The 20,246-nt window shown below is 43.2% G+C and overlaps 1 protein-coding gene across 13 annotated transcripts in view; it reads right to left on the reverse strand.

The window, feature by feature from the left end:
• Positions 1 to 586: 586 nt before the first annotated feature.
• KIAA0319 (KIAA0319 ortholog) overlaps positions 587 to 20,246 on the reverse strand; it is a 103,942-nt gene continuing 84,282 nt past the window's right edge. For 10 of the 13 annotated variants that reach the window (XM_009204513.4, XM_003897124.5, XM_009204512.4 and 7 more), the window contains 6 exons: positions 19,806 to 19,965; positions 15,466 to 15,608; positions 13,093 to 13,215; positions 10,961 to 11,051; positions 7,917 to 8,008; positions 587 to 3,803 (listed from right to left, as the gene is read on the reverse strand). In XM_009204513.4, the coding sequence (XP_009202777.2) occupies positions 3,625 to 3,803; positions 7,917 to 8,008; positions 10,961 to 11,051; positions 13,093 to 13,215; positions 15,466 to 15,608; positions 19,806 to 19,965 (788 nt within the window). In that variant the 3' untranslated portion in view covers positions 587 to 3,624. Of the gene's footprint in view, positions 3,804 to 7,916; positions 8,009 to 9,573; positions 10,698 to 10,960; positions 11,052 to 13,092; positions 13,216 to 15,465; positions 15,609 to 19,805; positions 19,966 to 20,246 lie in introns of those variants that run through there. The other 3 variants (XM_021937042.2, XM_021937041.2, XM_021937040.2) reach the window with 2 other exon arrangements.

A 20,246-nucleotide genomic window follows, 5' to 3' on the forward strand; every position in this document is an offset into this window, starting at 1 on the left:
CCCAATCTCTGCTCACTGCAACCTCCATACCCAGGGCTCAAGCAATCCTCCCACCTCAGTCTCCTGAGTAGCTGGAACTACAGGCATGCGTCACAGTGACCGGCTAAATTTTTTTGTGTTTTTTTGAGACAGGATTTGGCCATGTTGTCTAGACTGGTCTCGAACTCCTGGACTCAAGTGATCTACCCGCCTTGGCCTTCCAAAGTGCTGGGATTACAGGCATGAGCTACCACGCCCGGCCCTCATTTTAAAAATGGCTTTATTACTGATAAGAGCTAGATTAGAGGATGTAGCGTTAAGTATACTCTCTCCAGAATCTAATCACCCCACCACACTGCGGGCCTTCTGGCACTAGGGACAGACTGCCTGTTAATAGCAGAGAACCACCCACGCAGAGGAAGGCGAGCTGACGGAGCATGCTCAGTTCTTCCCGAACACTTGTCTTCCCACAGGGAAAGAGCAGGGGATGTTAGTCCAGCCTTCTGCAAATTTTTTTCTTTCTGTAAAGGGCCAGATAGTAAATAGTGTAGGCTTTGCAGGTAACGTAAGAACAGCCATAGATAATACATAAATGAGTGAATGTGGATATGTTCCAATAAAACTTTATTTATGAACACAAATCTGAATTTCATATAGTTCACATGTTTCAATTTTTTTTTATTTTTAACCATTTGAAAACATGAGACCCGCTTTTCAGCTCATGGGGCATGCACACACAGGCTGCAGGCCACAGTTTGCTGACCCATACTCAAGGGAAATCCCTCTACACCCAAACATAAAGAAAACAAATTTCCCCCTAAAAATAAGCATTACAGAAAATACAGACACCTTTATTTAGATTAGTGCATATATTTAATAGTGTGATATTAGAAATACCTTGTCAACACATAGGGAAAAATAATACATTTTAAGCAATAAAACCAAGATTCAAACAGTCCATGATAGCTTTGTCACACAAAAACAATGGTAGTCACTCTCCTCCCGGTGCACAAAGCGTGGCATCACTGGCTTGTTGAGTGGTACATTTTATTACCTCGCTGCATGTTTTTCAGATAGTTCTTTAGTCATACACATGCTTAGCCCTGTAATGCCATGGGTATGAATCCTCCTTCATGGAATGTAAACCAGCGACTCAAATGTCTGTTATCCTGTGAGCCCTACAAACACCCACTCCCATATTCTAGGGCCTGTTTTTCTCTGTCCAAAGCTCTTAGGGGGCTTTATCTCCCAAAGACCCTCAATGATAAGCAGTCCACCATGAAGAACGCTGGCTGGTCATTCCATCTCGTGCTTTGTTCTGATGAGAAATGGGGTAACAAGATAGGACCCACTTTCCGATCACTACTGTGCTGTTTGATTTCTCAGAGATTCAAGATCCTTCTGTGATGGAAGGATCAGAGAGGCCAGGCTGAGATGGCCAAGGACAGAAGAGGAGGAGGGGCAGGAGAAGTCCACTGCAAACTTAGAGGGCGGGTGTGATCCACAGGAGACTGTACAGGCCATCTCTCCCTCTGTCCTTGGCTCTCTGGACCCATTAAAAGGAATTCCTCTTAGGCCTGGGAACAGAACTTTCAGGTGGCCCAAAAGTTCCACCAGAATTTGCCCTCCATCCATCAAGGCAGGAGTTCTTTGTGTAGTGGAAAGCAGAACACCACAGTTTTAAAAATTTGCTTTCAGTGCTTAGATCCACTACATCTTGGCCGTGACCTCTGGCAAGCTACTTAACCTCTCTGGGCCTTCAGAGGGCTATCTGCAATATAAGAATAATAATATCTCCTCTTCAAGGTTGATTATAAGGATCAACTGAGTATGTAAAATGCATATGTTATGTACATAAAGCGGTAAATGTTCACTCCCTTCTTCCTCGTTATGCCCAACGACTTCACATTTGGGCTGCTGTCCCCTATGCCAGACATTCACATTTGCATGCAAAAAACCATAACCCTGGTCACTTGATAAGGCAGATTCTAGGCTTATGAAGCTCAATACTGGTTAAAAAAAGAAAATCACATTTTCCTTCTAACACTATAGACAGTATTGAATTGGCTAGTTATACAGAAAGTGTAGGCATAAGCAATTATTTTAAAAATAAAATGACACACTTTTTAGTTCTGCCTTTCCCCAGTAAATTACAATAAGTAAAAATAAGATGGTCCCATGAGGATGAATACTCTGGGAGATGACAAAAGCACCTAAAAGCTGAATTTTTTTTAGGAGCCCATGGGGAAGATTTTCTCTGGCACTCCTGCCCTGGTGGTTGAAATACCTTGCTTCTTAATCAGCAATGCAATCCTAGTTTTCCCATGTGTTACAAAAGCGTTGTGCAACAGGATATTGTTTAGGTGTGGTTACACTTGATACCACAACACTGGTTCTATCTCTCATTTTAATCTTCCCACAAAGAATGCCAAGGGCGCCACCAAGGCCCAGCTTCAGGACCAAGGGCGGATGGGGAACTACCCTGAACCAGTGAACGTAGCAGGCTGCAATTAACTCCAGTTAATTGCTGTGGAGTACTGCTTTGTGGGTGGGAATGTTTTAATTGTCTTTCATGTTTGAAATAGGATTTATTCGGTAGAAAAACTTAAATGTATTTTTAAACATAGGAAGTGAAGACATCTATGTCAAGTTATTTTGGAAAGTACCTGTCGGGGACCAGAGTATCATAACCACCCCATCCAAGTTAAGACTGACTGTATTTCAGAGTTTTGGAATATATACACAATTGTCCTATCTATAGCAGTCCAAATGCACAGCCTACAGAACATAATAAACGTTTAATGAATTAATCACTTCTATTGCATTTAATGTAAACTGGGGCTCAGTTGACATTAGAGAACAAGACTGCTAAACAACACCCAGAGGAGTCACTGTAGTTTTTCTTAAAGAAAAGATAATGTTACAAAGCTACCTTCAACCTACACGGCATTAAGCTCCTCCTCCCCTTTCTATTGCCTCAGTCCTTAGAATATGATTCTTCCTTAGCTCTTGAATGGCCAACAGCTGCTCTCTTGAGAGAACTGAAAACTGCCGTTGACATAGCACAGAATTGAAAACCAGGAGGGCTTTGCACTGTGTGTTGCCGTCAGCACAGAAAACTTGCTACACGCAAGACTCTCCGTCCCTCCACAGAAGACGACCTGTGCCTCTTAGATAAGCTATTTTAACATACACAGCCATTTGACTGCAGGTGCTACAAGATAAACCATGTTTAGAATGCTGTTCCTTACAGGCAATCACAGTGGCTAAGGGAGAAACCATCCCTCTTTAAATCCTTATTTAATTCACCTTCTCTAAGGTTCTACAGATAGAAACAGTTTTTCATCTTTAACATGAGATTCTGCCAGCTACAAAAACACAAAACTCTTTTAAGTATGTACCTTAGAGTTTCACCCAGCCTTTATCTCTATTAACAAGCATCTCAGTTAAAAGAGCAACGTTTTTGTTTTGTTTTGTGCCTTCAAAAACCGGTCTTTTAGTACGTGGGGATACACATCTAGCCCACTGGGGAAGGAGGTCAATGAACTATTCTAAAAGAGTGGGTTTTGTGCTGTAACTCCCACTGACTGGTCCTGGATTCAAGGATTCCTATGGGGTTCTTCCACTTTACAAACGACTGCGCCATTATCTGTCCTTTGAGCAATAACTGAAGGAAGCTCCATTTCTGATGGAACCATTCATGGAAACCTTTGGATTCCCTCTCTCCATCTTTTCTCGGCTGAAGATTGTGTCCTGGTCGCTGTCAAACTCAGATTCGGATACCATCAGGCTGGAGTTGTGCTCTGTGCTTCGGTGCTTGATACCTAGAGAGAAGCACAGAAGCATCTGAGGAGAAATGCCATGATTCGCTTCCAGCTGTCAGTCGTTCTGGTTGCAGGTCCTGTGAGGAGCACGGAGTGGTGCTCTCCGTACCTTGAAAGCAATCACTCAAAACAGCAGGCGGTTTGGGTTTCCTAGCAAGTAATTGCAGGGGTTTTGATGCCTCACCTAAGCTTTTGCCCCAGCTTTGACACTCGCCAGCTGCTTGACCCTGGGGAAGATACCTAACCTCTCTGAGCTTTCAGTCTCCTCCTCTATTCAATTGGAAGATAACAAAGCATCTACCCCATGAGTTTATGGTGAGGATTAAGTGAAATAGTGCATGTAACACTCTCTTGGCCCAGCCATTAGTACATTGTAAGCATCCAACAAATGAAAGCTTCTGTGATTTTACCATTTGGTTAATATAATTTTGGTAGAATATTTGATTTCAGGGGGTCAACCTAAGAGACAGAACAGGTATAAGATTCAATTCCTACTCTCAAAGGATTTATGGTGTCTAGCTAGGGGTTTAAGACATAGACTTGGCTGGGCCTGGTGGCTCATGCCTATAATCCCAGCCCTTTGGGAGGCTGAGGTGGGAGGATCACTTGAGGCCAGGAGTTCGAGGGTATGGTGAACTATGATCGTGTTGCTATGTTCTAGCCTGGGTGACAGAGCAAGACCCTGTCTCAGGAAAAAAAAAGAAAAAAGAAAAGGCACAGACTCATGAAAAGATGGCGCATAACAGGTAAGATATTTTTTAAATTGTATATGAATTAGGAAATAAGCACATGCACTTATGGCTGGCGTTGCTTCAGTGATGTTTCCCATAGGGTGATGTTGTAGAACTTTCTCCTTAGTTCGGATAAAACCAGGCTCTTGTCACACTAGCAGGAAAGATTAGGCTCGCGGACACATAGAAGGGTGAAAAACATTGAATTTATTGGGTAAAAAGGAAACAAAAACTCTCAGCAAATAGAGAGGGGGTCATGCCAACAACCTCCTGCCTCACAGACTGAATCCCAGGTTACCACACAGGAACTGCAGAGGCCAGGCTCCTCCCCACTGCAAATGACGTGAACCTCCTGTGGCTCCACCCCCTTTCCCCAGTGTGCAGGTGGACATTATTTAGAGAGAATCAGCTGGGAAAGGGCAGGGCCTTCATCAGGGACCAGCAGTCCGGTTTTTCAGCCTTCAGGCTGTTTTAGGCTTGGAGGTGCGGTTTCACCAGGGACCCTTGGCTGTCTCCTGTCTCTATCAGTGAGATCTGAAGAAGAGAATTTAGACAGGAGGACAGCGGAAGGGCATGGAGTACGCAGAAGCATCCAGGGATATTTAGAAAAAAACTAGTTTGTTTGGAGCAAATGATTCATGTAGGAAATAATGAAGGAGAGGCTGGAGAGAGAGGCAGGAACCTCACAGAAAAGCACATGAATACAAAGTAAACTATGAAGTTTGGATTTTATCCTGTAAGCAGAGAAATGACACTATTAAAATGTTGTTCTGAGATATTAATAAAACCACAGCATGCAGGATGGAAGACAGACAGTAGACATAGAGGCTGCTGTGGTCTGAATGTTTGCACCCCCACAAATTCATGTGTTGAAATCTAACGCCTAAATGGTGGTACCAAGAGGTGAGGCCTTTGGGTGGTGATCGAATGGGATTAGTGCTCACACAAAAGAGGCACCAGAGGCCAGGCACGGTGGCCCACACTTGTAATCTCAGCACTTTGAGAAGCCGAGGCGGGTGGATCACTTGAGGTCAGGAGTTTGAGACCAGCCTGGCCGACATGAAGAAACCCTGCCTCTACTAAAAATACAAAAAAGATTAGCTGGGCATGGTGGCAGGTGCCTGTAATCCCAGCTACTTGGGAGGCTGAGGCATGAGAATTGCTTGAACCTGTGAGGCATAGGTTGCAGTGAGCTGAGATTGTGCCACTGCATTCCAGTCTGGGGGATAGAGCGAGACTGTGTCTCCAAAAAAAAAAAAAAGAAGCATCAGAGGCTGCCTTGCCCTTTACACCATGTGAGGATGCAGTGAGGAGGCACCAACTATGAGGAAGTAGCCCTGCCCAGATGCTGAATTCACCTTCCCAGCCTCCAGAACTGTGGGTAATAAGTATCTGTTGTTCATAAACCTCCTTGTCTGCAGCATTTTGTTAGAGCAGCCCAAACGGACCAAGGCAGAGGCAGTGCAATGTAGAGGAAGAGCCCGGCCTCCACCCCACCTTCAGCACTCACCAGCTATGTTACTTGGGCAAGTTGCTAAACTTTCCTTTGCCTCAGTTTCCTCTTGTGTAAAATGGGGATAATCATTGCACATACCTCATACAGCTACGGGTAGGATTAGAATTCAATGGGTAAAGTACTTCAGATGTGTTTAGTATATATTTGACATTAAATACCTGTTAATTATTATTATTATTACTATTAGTTCACAGGTGAAACTGTAAGGACCTGAACTGGGGTGGTGATAATAATGATGAGGAAAGAGGGCAAGAGTCTAGCAAGGTGCGGGTGTCTGGAATGGGGGGCAGTGTGTGTGAAGCACCAGCGACTGAGGTTTCAAACTGGGGCAATGAGAATGGGGGTTCTATGAATAGAAACAGGAATGTCAGAAGGATGAGTGTATTTTAAGACAAAGGTGGGTGAGATAATGCAACCCAAAGCACACTGAGCTCTTAGGTAAAAGTCACTATAATACTTCTGATATGCAATGCAGATGGTGAGCACTCAATGTATGCTACTATTTGTTCTTCCTGTGAGGCTCTTCCTGCCAAAGCCCTGTTAGCTACACTCTCTGTACACAATCAGTCGTTCTGACCTGAGTGTTCCTACCCGGCTTCATCCATGCATTGGTAGAACTCCTTGCGCTCCAGTATAATTATCCTCCCGCAGGCTGCAAGCTCCTGTAAAGGCAGGCTCTGTGCTTCCTCCTCTCCCAGTCTCCAGGGCCTAACCCGGTGCCTGTGCACAGGGTAGGCATTCAACACTCACTGTGAACAATGTTTTGCACCTCACAACTCTGAAAAAGATTATATCTTCCATAAAAAGTAACTTAGTCATAAGCCCAGAATTATGGAAAACCTATAGAATCGGTGTTTAGCAGCCTCAGAGGGCCAGAGAAGTTTCACTAAGTATGCAACAGTTAATAAACGAGAATGAAAAAGTTAACCGAGGTGGGCAAGTGGTGCTCCTAAGCATAGGGATCAATACACTTTGTGAAGAAAGTCAATTTTCTGTAAAGCCTTTGTGTCCATCTGTATCAATGGCTAATTAGATAATACAGCTGCTGAAAAATGTTAGGCTTTAAAGTCCAAATGTCCTCTTGCTGCATTTCTGTCCTAGCAGACCTGAAGGGAACAGCATTCAGAGCTGAGCTGAGGGAGTATCTTCAACTGCCCCCCACCCTCCAACCAGGAGTAGGAAAAAAAGCAGATGCTGGGGATACCTCTGGTTAAAAAGCAGTCTTTGCCCTGTGGTCATTGGTAGGTGCCCAGCTGATAACATTTCATATCCCTCATCCATTAATGCCTCAAAGTATTATGCCAAAATTTCATTAAATTTATAATGAACCTATTGCCTCCTGCCCCCACCCCCGCATCAGCACATCATCAGGGTTGATGAAGGTTATTTTTCTTTTTCTTTCTTGAGACAGAGTCTCAGTCTGTAGCCCAAGCTGGAGTGCAGAGGTGCAATCTCAGCTCACCGTAACCTCCACCTCCCAGCCTCAAGCTTTTCTTCTGCCTCAGCCTCCCGAATAGCTGGGACTACAGGCGCACACCACCACGCCCGGCTTTTTTTTTTTTTTTTTTTTTTTTTTCGGTATTTTTTCAGTAGAGATGGTTTCACCATGTTGCCCAGGGTGGTCTCGAACTACTGAGCTCGGGCGATCCATCTGCCTCGGCCTCTCAAAGTGCTGGGATTACAGGCGTGAGCCACCGTGCCCGGCCTGAAGGTTGTTTGTCATCACAGAATCCCAGCCTCACTCTTCCTTCCCAATTAAAGTGCTGACTCCAGCGGATCATTCTCCCTTGATCCAAGTTAGCCCTCAGGCATACCTAGGGTAAATCAAGGAAAGGTGCCAGGCAGTCATTCTGGAGACTGTCTTACCATATTTGGGCCTCAGTTCCATTCTTTCCTGTTCATCCATGTTATCCAGGATGGTGTACTTTGTTTTTTTCCTGATTTTAGTCCTTTTTTGTCTGAAAGGAACAATGAAAACTCAACTCAGATCTTTAGAAAGGTAACTGAGATCTAGGATTTAACGCAGAGTAAAGACACTAGAGGAAACATTTTGCCTTTATGATGTGATAGTTGGCATCTTTTATTAAAGAAACATACGCAAGGCCACGTCAGAGCTCAGAGGGGCATTATGCATCTTGGAGAAACCCATTTCGGGGTATAAACAGCCACATCACTCTTGCCCACCTATCGACAGGTCTCAGCTAAGCCTCAGGCTGCAGTGCCGGGGACCTTCACTGCAATTCTCAACACCTGTGTGTTGGCCCAGGGAGCTGTTCTTCATGAGTAACTCCTTATTCAGAAGAGCCTGGGTGAGCAAATGTTCCCCTAAACCTATACCACCCTGCAGTGTCCAATGCTGCAGTAATGAAAAGGTGTCATGAACTAGCAATCAGAAAAAAAATAGCAAAAATTATCATATATTCCCACAATTAATTAGCAACAGCTGCTCCCCATCTTTTTCTTTTTTTTTCCCCTCAACACATGAAAATTAGGCTGGTCCCATGTGTCTCATCCTGTGTACAGAGATTATTTGGAAATACACATCCAAACCACGTGAAGGCATGTGGAGAACAAAATAGTAATTTCACAGCATAAAAGCAATTTTCTGAGAGCATGATGATCAGAAGCATGGCTCTCAATTTAGCACTTACTAGCTGGTGATTTAGCGAAAATTATTTGAGACTTTTGTGCCTCCATGTCCTCACCTGTAAAATGGGAGTAAGAATAGTCCCTATCTCACATGGTTGATGAGAGGACTGAGTAAGATAATACATACAAAGCACTTAGCCAATAATCACAATGGCAAATACTTCATACATGTTCACAGTTATCACTACTAGCATCATCATCTTCTACTTGATAGACATGTCACAAAGCTGAAGATGTTTAATGCCATGCACAGTAGGGTCACATATGGCTCTGGGAAAACTTAACGGGATTTAGGCCTCTAAGTGCCTGCACCTGGCTCCCTTTCACCAGTCTTAATTTTGGGAACGTAATCACAAAACTAAAATAATCTATCAGTGATTTCTGAAAAATAACTATTAAAATATAGTTTTTTTTTTTTAGACGGAGTTTTGCTTTTGTCACCCAGGCTGGAGTGCAATGGTGCGATCTCAGCTCACTGCAACCTCTGCCTTCCAGGTTCAATCGATTCTCCTGTCTCAGGTAGCTGGGATTACAGGCATGCGCCACCACGCTTGGCTAATTTTGTATTCTTAGTAGAGATAAGGTTTCTCCATGTTGGCCAGGTTGGTCTCAAACTCCTGACCTCAAGTCATCCACCCACCTTGGCCTCCCAAAGTGCTGAGGTTACAGACATGAGCCACCTCGCCCAGATTAAAATATACGTTTTTTAAAAATCACACCTTTTGAGAGCAGTTACAGTGTTTCACATGAAAGAGTGGGCCTGATGCTCTCTTCCAGGACAGAGGGTTGAGCATGGGGTTCTGGAAGGTTTGGCCAATGAGGTTGCTTGAGGCTTCTCAGAGGTCAGCTCCATGGAAAAAGGAAACACCTAAAGCAAAAGTTCTCTTTGGCGGTGTTATTGCCTCACTTACAGTTTCAAAGTTATTTAAAACAATTCAGGTGGATTAGATTATTGCTTTACATAATGAAAATAATCAAAATCTACCATTTGGAACAGTATACTTCCAGAACTCCTTCCTCTACTGAGACCTGTAAGGCCACTTAGCTACTTGTGAGACATATATATACACACACACACATCTGTATGCATGTTTTCATCACGGTTCCTGGCTAATAACTCCCACGGCCCTTGTTACAATGCTGGGGCACTTTAGGCCTCAGAAAACAGAATGTCCCTCTCTCTGACCTTCTCCTGCCTTCCTTTCACCTGCTCTTTATTCTCCCCAAAGCAAGAACCTTCCCCTGCCTTTCTGTCTTGGAGCCGGCTGTAAAGACATTCTCTGACCTACTTTGTCTGATTACAGGTCATAAAACGCTCATTTCAGAAAGAGTTCTGCCTCCTACCCAGGAAGATGGAGTGCTTTACAGAGAGGCCGAGAAGAATCTGGACAGCCCTTGCTGGGCTTCCCCACAGCCTGTTAGCGTCACATCATACCCTTTTTGTCCAACTACTTTTCTATAAATATCCAATGAAGTTTTCATAAAAGGCCCAAGACGACAGGGTTCAGAGAGCCTCTGGACAGCCAAACACGTGGAGGTTCCCAGACAGTGGCATGCCCAGAGAGCGCATGGAAGCTCTAGGCCCCTTCCCCATACCTCACCCTATGCATCTCTTCATCTGTATCCCTTGTAATATCCTTTGTAATAAATAACCAATGTGTTTCCTTGAGTTCTTTGAGCCACCCTAGCAAAATAACTGAACCCAAAGAGGGAACTGAGGGACCCAATTTATAGTCAGTCAGAAGCCCAGGTAATACCACCTGGGGTATGCAACTGGCATCTGAATGGGGTGGGGGGCAGTCTTGGGGACTGAGTCCTTAATTAACCGTGGGATGTGACGCTATCTCCAGGTAGACAGCATCAAAACTGAATTGGACGACACCCAGCTGGTGTCCACTGCAAAACTGTTGCTTGAATGGTGTGTGCAGAGAAACTCCCAAACACTGGTCACAGAAGTCTTCTGTGTTGATTGTGGTTGAGTGAGAAAACAGTACCGCTCTAGTGAATATAATGTAAGACCGATAGAGAATAACATTAGATATGATATAGAATCATTGACCCTCCTAGAAAACACAAGAGCTTCAATGAGAAAATGCTGCCTCTAATATTCCATTTATTTAGGCACTTATGCTTTGTGGCAGAAAGTGCATTATTATAATAAACAGCTTAGCAGTTTACCAAGCCCAAGTAAACAATTCCTAAGCTGTCAAAACACACCTAGTGTAGGGTCTCTATTTCACATGAATAAGCACTCTAGGTACCTTTTGCAGCAGCAGATGCAAAGCCAAGTGAAACCTCCTGTTAGCACAGTAAGAGTAAAACCCAGCACTGTCACATAGAATATACTCCACTCTGAAACACAAGAAAACCAAAGTGGACACAGTTATAGACTATTTGTACAACAACTTTATTTTGATGATTCATAACAAATATTTCTAAATCCCTACAAGTAAAGGCCACCTGTGGAGTTGATAACATCTCATCAGGCTAGTAGCAGAGCAGAGCAAGGTAAAATACAGATAAATCGAGAACAACCTAAAACTGCCCTGTTTTTATCTACTGGGTTTCAGGGCTTCACGGAGTACATATTTCATGCTAACTTGGGAACAGAATAATCAGAAATAACTAAAATTAGTCAATTACGTAGTAGTAATGTCTCTTATATAAACACACATGTATACCACATCAAAATATTCATTCCAGAATGCCAAAAATCACAACCCCCACCCCTGAAAGTTCCGGCTTGGTTTTAATAAAACATCTGTATGTCTGTTTATGGCATGAAGACATTTTTCACAGCCAGAGAGCAATTCGGAAACTACTTGGCCCTTGTTCCGTCCACATCCTTACAGAAATCTAATGTGAAAAGCGTTCAACGGTAATTCAGAGACAGAGAAGCCCAGTTTAAGTCTACTAGGGAGCAAAGTTTAACTCTATTAGGCTGGGTGCAATGGCTCACGCCTGTAATCCCAACACTTTGGGAGGCCGAGACGGGCAGATGACTTGAGGTCAGGAGTTTGAGGCCAGCCTGACCAACATGGCAAAACCCCGTGTCTACTAAAAATATAAAAATTAGCTGGACATGATGGCACACACCTGTAATACCAGCTACTTGGGAGGCTGAGGCAGGAGAATTGCTTGAACTCAGGAGGTAGAGGTTGCAGTGAGCTGAGATTGTGCTACTGTACTCCAGCCTGGGTGACAGAGTAAGACTCCATCTCAAAAAAAAAAAAAAAAGTTTAACCTTATTAAATGTTATATAATTTCATTGGAATAATGATCCAAGGGCTGGCTATTTTCTGATTTTTTAATAGTATTAAATGGGAATATACTTTGGCAGTCAGCTCTTACTATCTTCGGTGCCAATTATGTCCATCTGGTTCCCCAAACAACAAATTTACTTAGTAGACTGCCATTAAAATACAGTTTTCTCCTCAGAAGGGACCTCAGGGGCGCCAGCTTGCTCTGCTGTGGCTCCAGTTTTTGGTGCCTGCCTGTGTGAACAGCTGGAAGAGTGGGCCAAATTCTCTTCTTTACCTGATTCTAGAAGATCCACACCAGGGGCCACTTCACCAGAAAATCACACTGAGCCTAAGCCAAGGCAGGTGTAACCTGGAACTGCAGCCCATGGCCCAAGCAATTCTTTCTTAGAAATGTCAGCAATAGTGAGCCAATTCTGCTCTGCCAAAGGGGATTTTCTCATCAGGAAGTTTTATGTAAAAGCCTAAACATACCCCAAAAAGTAGATTGTAAGAAGGGTATTAACTCACTACCAAGTGAGCTGGTTCACTTGGCTTCAGGTGACAAAAGAACCGAATGTTTATAACTGCAAAGCTGGACAGATAGTTCTTTTTTTCTCTCTTTTCTTTTCTTTCCCTCTTTCCCTCACTTCCCTCCCCTCCCTTACCTTCCCCTCCTCTCCCCTCCCTTCCCCTCCTCTCCCCTCCCTTCCCCTCCTCTCCCCTCCCTTCCTGTCCTCTCCCCTCCCTTCTTCCTTTCTTCCATTTTTTTTTTTTGAGACAGGGTCTCACTCTGTCCACTCACTGCAGGCTCGACTTCCTGGGCTCAAGCAATTTTCCCACCTCATCCTCCTGAGTTGCTGGGACTGCAGGCACACGCAACCACACCCAGTTAATTTTTTAAGACAGGGTCATACTATATTGCCCAAGCTGGTTTGGATCTCCTCTCAAGCAATCCTCCCACTTCAGCCTCCTGAGTAGCAGAGACTACAGGCGTGTATCACCATGCCTGGCTTATTTTGTTATTTTTTGTAAAGGTGAAGTCTCACCATGTTGCCCAGGTTGGTCTCGAATATTGGGCAGATATTTCTGATAACTGAGAATGAGCTGCCTTAAAGCTCCTCACCCAAAGCCTCCTCTATGCCAGAACTCACCACAGTTGCTCTCTCCATCCCAGATATAACGCTGTATGAGGTTCTCCATCCATAGCTGAGAGCAAATGCAGCGTTTTGTGAGGGGGTCACAGTGGCCGTGGCCAGAACATTTCAGGAGGCAACCTGCAAAGAGGTGTGTAGGGCTGAGGTCAGCATGCAGAAAAGGGAATCCCTGGATCCAGCTTCTTTTGTATCTTCAGTAGCATAGGTCCCAAATAAATGCATCTTGTTGAATTAAGAGACTCTTACAGTATGGACAGGGGTTCTGGAGATAGTCTCTCATCACTGACAATCTCGTCAGAGAGCAAATGGCAGAAAAAGCCAGTCCACACCATGCAGCAAAAGCCTTAAAAATATTGGGAGGCCAAGGTGGGCAGGTCACAAGGTCAGGAGATCGAGACCATCCTGACTAACACGGTGAAACCCCGTCTCTACTAAAAAATACAAAAAATGAGCCGGGTGTGGTGGCGGGCACCTGTAGTTTCAGCTACTCGGGAGGCTGAGGCAGGAGAATGGCATGAACCAGGGAGGCGGAGCTTGCAGTGAGCTGAGCTTGCACCACTGCACTCCAGCCTGGGTGACAGAGAGAGACTCTGTCTCAAAAAAAAGAAAAAGAAAAAGATTACTGGCTGGGTGTGGTGGCTCACGCCTGCAATCCCAGCACTTTGGGAAGCCAAGGCGAGTGGATCACTTGAGGCCAGGAGTTTGAGACCAGCCTGGCCAACATAGTGAAACCCCATCTCTACTGAAAATACAACAGATTATCTAAATTAGCTGGGCGTGATGGTGTGCACCCATAATGCCAGCTACTTGGGAGGCTGAGGCACAAGAATCACTTGAACCCAGGAGGCAGAGGTTGCAGTGAACCAAGATCACACCACTGCACTACAGCCTGGGCAACAGAGCAAGACTCAAAAAAGTAGCAAAAACATAACACTGTCTGGCCTAAGAAAATAATTCTAAGGATTTATCTGCAGTCCAGTGGCAATCATTGAGGACATGCCCAAAGATTTATCTACATTGTAGCATTATTTTTAAAACCAACCCTAAAATCCATGAATAAGAAACTGGTTACATAATTATGGTGCATATCCAGGGTAGAATACTATGTGGCCATAAAAATTTTATTGAGGAGAAATTTTAAAGGATTGGGGAACATAATCATAATATCATTTTTTTTTTAAGAGACAAGGTCTTGTTGCTGTGTTGCTGAGGCTGGTCTCAAACTCTTAGCCTCAAGACATCCTCCCTCCTCAGCATCTGGAGTAGCTGGGATTACAGGAATGTGCTACTGTTCCTGGCTCATAATACGATTTGAAGTGGAAAATCAGATTAAAAGTATATATCATGTCATCCTGATTGTAGAGATAGGGGAACTGGAAAAACATACATCAGAGTATTAACAAAAATTATCTTTGGATAGTGAGAATTTTGGACCTAGAAATTAGAGAATTATTTTATTCATTGTGCCTCTCTAGATATTCTAAATTTTGTACAATAAATAAATATTATTTTTGTAACTAGAAAAAAAAGGAGTTATTGGCTGGGCATGGTGGCTCATGCCTGTAATTCCAGCACTTTGGGAAGCTGAGGTGGGAGGATCACTTGAGGCCAGGAGTTTCAGACCAGCCTGGCCAACATGGCGAGACCCCATCTCTACTAAAAATACCAAAAAAAGAAAAAAGAAAAAAGGAGTTATTAAAAATTAAGTTACTCCATATTATAATTGAGAAAGTCAATTGTAGGCAGATATATATATATATATGAAACAAATTAAATTTGACTGCCCAAACATTATCATGTCCCTTGTAACTCTCATTTCCCTGGAGTCTACTGAAATAACTACTTCAACATAACAAGAGATTCATGTTACTCATGAAATGAAGACAGAAGCAATGGGACTATGAATCATTTAGGTGCCCTGGAAGGGGAGGCGAGCAAGGAGTTAAGAAAAGAGGTACACCTGGAGAAGGCATTTGTCAGCTGTCTTATATTTTCAAGGAGCTACATGACATTATCATCACAACCTAAGGCATGATGTCTTTCCATGATGTCCAAGTGAAATAAACTATATAAACATAGCTTTTGCAGCCAGTAACACTTATTTGTCTTTAACATTGTTCTTTCTGCCAATGGCCATTATCTTGTGAGCATAACCTTGACCCATAATTATTATTGCTCTCCATTTTTCTTCCAAGACCAAGAGTAGTTGGCAAATGTATGTTGCAGGAAACCCTATTGGAGAAATAAATGCAAAACAAGTACCTGGATGCTAAAGTGAAAATGTTCACATGTCACTCCTCTTCTGTGTTTGTCACACTTATCCATGATTGGCAAGTCTGATTGTTTTAGAATATTCCATAGGGGACCTACCTGCTGTATCAACCCTCAAGACCTTGAAAAGCAAGAAGTCAGCCTTCTCCTTTGAGAGTCGCGTGTGCAGATTTCGGGCCACTTCAGCAGCTTTGAGAACCTTGAAAGGCGGCCCGCTCTGTACATAAAACACAATCACGGTGCTGCAGAGAAGACAATGAGAGAGGACAGCCACGTGGTCAGACGGTGACTGACATGACACGCCCACCACAGCATCTGACCTGTGCAACTGGGGAGGTAGACAGCCACAGTTCTGTGGCTTGCCAAGGACGGGGCATATCTGTGAGCCAAAGAATTGATCTGTTTCTATTCACAAAGCCTCTTCAGTCTCAACGTACAGCTGATCAAAGACAGACAGATCTTTAGATAAAAGGAGCAACGTGTAAATTATGTATCAGCTTTTGAAAATCCTAACCAAGTGGGTCTGGAGAGCTATCAGGTTAGTGAACAAGAATGCATCTATGTGCTGGGATGTATGAAGTGTTACATCCCAAACTCCATGGGGATGGAAGCTCCTGTATGCAGGACCCTTCTAGATTTTGCCCTATGTACCTTTTCATCTGGCTGTTCATTTGTATCCTTTAATATATTCTTTGCAATAAATCCATAAGAGTAAGTTTAAAAAAAGGGAGCTATATATATATATATATATATGTGCAAAAAGACAAATATACACAAAATAACTTGCAGACATGTCTTTCTTTCTGCCTTTTTTGATTGAGATATAATTTACATATCATAAAATTCATCCTTCTAAAGTGTAAATTGAATGGCTGTTAGTATATTCACAAAGTTGCACAACCATCACCACTATCTAATTTCAAAACATCTTCATCACCCCAGAAGGACAATCCACACTCATTAGCACCTCCTCCCCACAGTCCCTGGCAACCACTAATCTGCTTTTGGTCTCTATGGATTTGCCTCTTCTGAACACTTCAGGTAGATGGAATCATACAATATGTGACCTTCTGTGTCTGGTTTCTTTCACTTAGCATCATGTTTTCAAAGTCCATCCACACTGTAGCACACATCAATACTTCATTCCTTTTTATTGCCAAATAATATTCTGTTGTATGAATATATCATGTTTTGTATCCACCCATCAGTTGGTGGACATTTGAGTTGCTTCCACATTTTGGTTATTATGAATTCATGCTATGAACATTCATATACAAGTTTCTATGTAGACACAAGTTTTTCATTTTTATTGAGTATATACCTAGGAGTGGAATTAGTGGGTTATATGGTAGCTGTATGCTTAGCATATTGATGAACTGCCAAACTGTATCCCACCGTGGCTGTACCATTTTACATCCCCATCAGCAATGTATAAGCGTTCCAGTTTCTCCACAGGCTCATCAACACTTGCTATGGTCTGTCTTGGATTCTAGCCATCCTAGCGGGTGTGAAGTGATATCTCAATGTGGTTTTGGTTGGCATTTCCCTGGTGGCTAATGGTGAGCACCTTATCATGTGCTTATTGTCCATCTGTATATCTTCTTTGGAGAAATAGCTACTCCAATCTGTATTCATCTCCTAGGGTTGCTGTAAAACACATCCCATGAAACGGCTTAAAACAACAGAAACCTCTTCTCACAGTTCTGGAGGCTAGAAGTCCAAAATCAAAGTGTTCTGTTAGCTCTGGTGCTGCCGGAAATCCTTGGTATTCCTTGGCTTGTGGAGGAATCACTCCAGTGCCTGCCTCAGTCGTTACATGGTGTTCTTCCTGTGTGCCTCTCTCTGTGTCTCTTGTTCTTTTCTTAGAAGAACACCGGTCATACTGGTTTAAGAGCCCACCCTACTCCAGTATAACTTCTTAACTAATTATATCTGTAATGACCCTATTTCTAAGTAAGGTCACATTCATAGGTACCAGAGCTTAGGGCTTGACTATATTTTGGTGGGGAGTGGGGGGTGGATATAATTCAACCCACAGCAAATATTTTATCATGAAAGGGTGTTGGATTTTGCCAAATGCTTTTTCTGTGCCTATTGAGATGATTCTGCAGTTTTGTCCTTTATCCTATTAATGTGGTTTATTATACATTTACTGATTTTTATATGTTGAACCACACTTGCATTCCTGGGATAAATCCCACTTGGTTATGGTCTATAAACCTTGTAATAAGTTGCTGGATTCAGTTTGATAGTATTTTGTTGTAGAGTTTTGCTTCTATATTCACAAGAGATATTGGTCTGTAGTTCTCATTTCTTGTGATGTCTTTGTCTGATTTTAGTGTCAAGGTAAAACTGGTCTCACTGAATGAGTTGGGAAATGTTCACTCCTCTTCTATTTTTTGGAAGTTTGTGAAGGACTGCTAATTTTTTAAATATTTTGCAGAATTAACCAGTGAAGCCATCTGGTCTTGAGTTTTGTGGAAAGTTTTAACATTACTAATTCAATCTCTTTGTCATAGGTCTATTTAGATTTTTAAGTTTTTCTCAATTGAGTTTTTATAATTTATGTCTGTCTAGGAATTTGTCCATTTCATCTACATTATCTAATTTGTTGACATACAATGATCCATAGTATTCTCTTATAATCCTTCCTCACCCACCTTTTTTGGAGACGGTCTCATGCTGTTGCCCACATTGGAATGCAATGGTGTGAACATGGCTCACAGCAGCCTCAACCTCCCAGGTGATCCTCTCACCTCAGTCTTCTGGGTAGCTGGGGATCACAGGCATGTGCCACCACACCTGGCTTTTTTTTTTTTTTTTTTTGAGATGGAGTCTTGCTCTGTCACCCAGGCTGGAGTGCAATGGAGCGATCTCAGCTCACTGCAACCTATGCCTCCCAGGTTCAAGCAATTCTCCTGCCTCAGCCTCCTCAGTAGCTGGAATTACAGGCACCTGCCACCATGCCTGGCTAATTTTTGTATTTTCAGTAGAGACAGCATTTCGCCATATTGGCCAGGCTGGTCTTGAACTCCTGACCTCAAGTAATCTGCCCACCTCGGCCTCCCAAAGTGCTGCAGTGCTAGGATTACAGGCGTGAGCCACCGCGCCTGGCCACCTAGCTAGTTTTTTGTGGAGATAGGGTTTCACCATTGCCCAGATTGGTCTCGAACTCCTGGGTTCAAGTGATCTGCCTGCCTTGGCTTCCCAAAGTGTTGGGATTACAGGCGTGAGCCACTGCACCCAGCCATTTTTATTTCTATAAAGTCCATAGTAATGTGCCTTATTTCATTCCTAATTTTAGTAATATGAGTCTTCTCTATTTTTTCTTAGTCAATCTAGCTAAAGATTTATCAATTTCGCTGATCTGTCCAAGAAACAACTTTTGGTTTTGTTGATTTTCAGACATGTCTTTGATTCAGTATTTGATATTTTCCAAGGGAAATATATGATCCATTTTAGAAAGAGTTCCTTAGAAAATAATTAGAACATGTTTTAATTTGGTATTTTTCTATTCTTCAGTTCTCTGGAAACTAACCAAAGTGGAGGAGCTGACAATAGCTAGGCAAATGGAGAATAGCGGGTTTTCATTCCCACATTCTTTCTGTCCCTCCTCCTACCACACCCTAGGTTAGATAAGACTTAAAAATAAAACTCAGGCTTACATCTGTAATCCCAGCACTTAGGGAGGCCTAGACGGGCAAATCACTTGAGGCCAGGAGTTTGAGACCTGGCCAACATGCTGAAACCCTGCCTCTACTAAAAATACAGAAATTAGCCAGGTGTCGTGCTGGTCACCTGTAGTCCCAGCTACTCAGGTGGCTGAGGCAGGAGAATCACTTGAATCTGAAAGGCGGAGGTTACAGTAAGCTGAGATTGCACCACTGCTCTCCAGCCTGGGCAACAGAATGAGACCCTATCTCAAAAAATAAAAATTAAATTAAATAATAAATTAAATAAATAAAATTCAATTAAATACAAAAATTTCATAAAAAATAAAAGCCAGAGTTTCAGCCTCATATAGTCCCAGGAGATGGCAAATGGTAATCAGTGATTCTTTCACATTGAGAGAAGCCTCAGTCCCCATGAGCGTGGGGCAGGGATGCAGCCCAGCTGTGAGACATCCTCTTCACATGCCCCAGACCCCTTGCCCAGCTCTGAAGACACCAGAGCTAACAACCATCTCCCCTGCTATTCCCCAGCTCCTCCTTCACTCAGAACATTCCCAGTTAACAAACATTTACTGAGAATTTTAGGAAGGACCTAGCACGATGCTGGCCATACTACTGCCCTTTGAGAAAAAAAGTATATGAATGGGATAAAAGTGTGTGCAAAACTACAGAAGAAGCAGAGGAATGAACAGTTTTCTACTGGACTGGGATGAGGTAAGAACTGGAATTTGTAGGGCCAAGGCCCCGCCTTGGGTGTGCAGCTCCTACCTGAGATCCGAATGGGCCCGAATCTTCTGGACCTTAATGTCCGAGTCCAGCACGTTCAGCAACACAGCCAGCTGCCTCACAAGGGTGTCCTTCCGCTGCTCTGTCAGCTGCCCAACACCAACCTGCAGGGTCAGCTCCACCAGGCCACTCCTCCTAGGGTCTGGGGAAAGAGAAGATACAGGATTTGCACTTGGAGATTTGCACAGGCTTTAGAGTGTAAGGAGCGAGGTTTCTACAAGAGCTCAAAATTACTCCTATGCCATTTCTACATTTGAGTTGTAGGACTCAGGTAAATTCTTCCAAACACCGCGGAGGCCACTATCTGGGAGTGCTTTCCCTTGTTTTATCCCAGTTTGCTATTTATAATTTTTTTTTTCCAGATGATAATTGAGTGTACCTAATTAGCCTCTGGGCTAACTGAAAATTTCAGCCCCTTCCACA

This window comes from Papio anubis, chromosome 6 (genome assembly GCF_008728515.1).
Source record: "Papio anubis isolate 15944 chromosome 6, Panubis1.0, whole genome shotgun sequence".
In the NCBI taxonomy this organism is placed as follows: domain Eukaryota; kingdom Metazoa; phylum Chordata; class Mammalia; order Primates; family Cercopithecidae; genus Papio; species Papio anubis.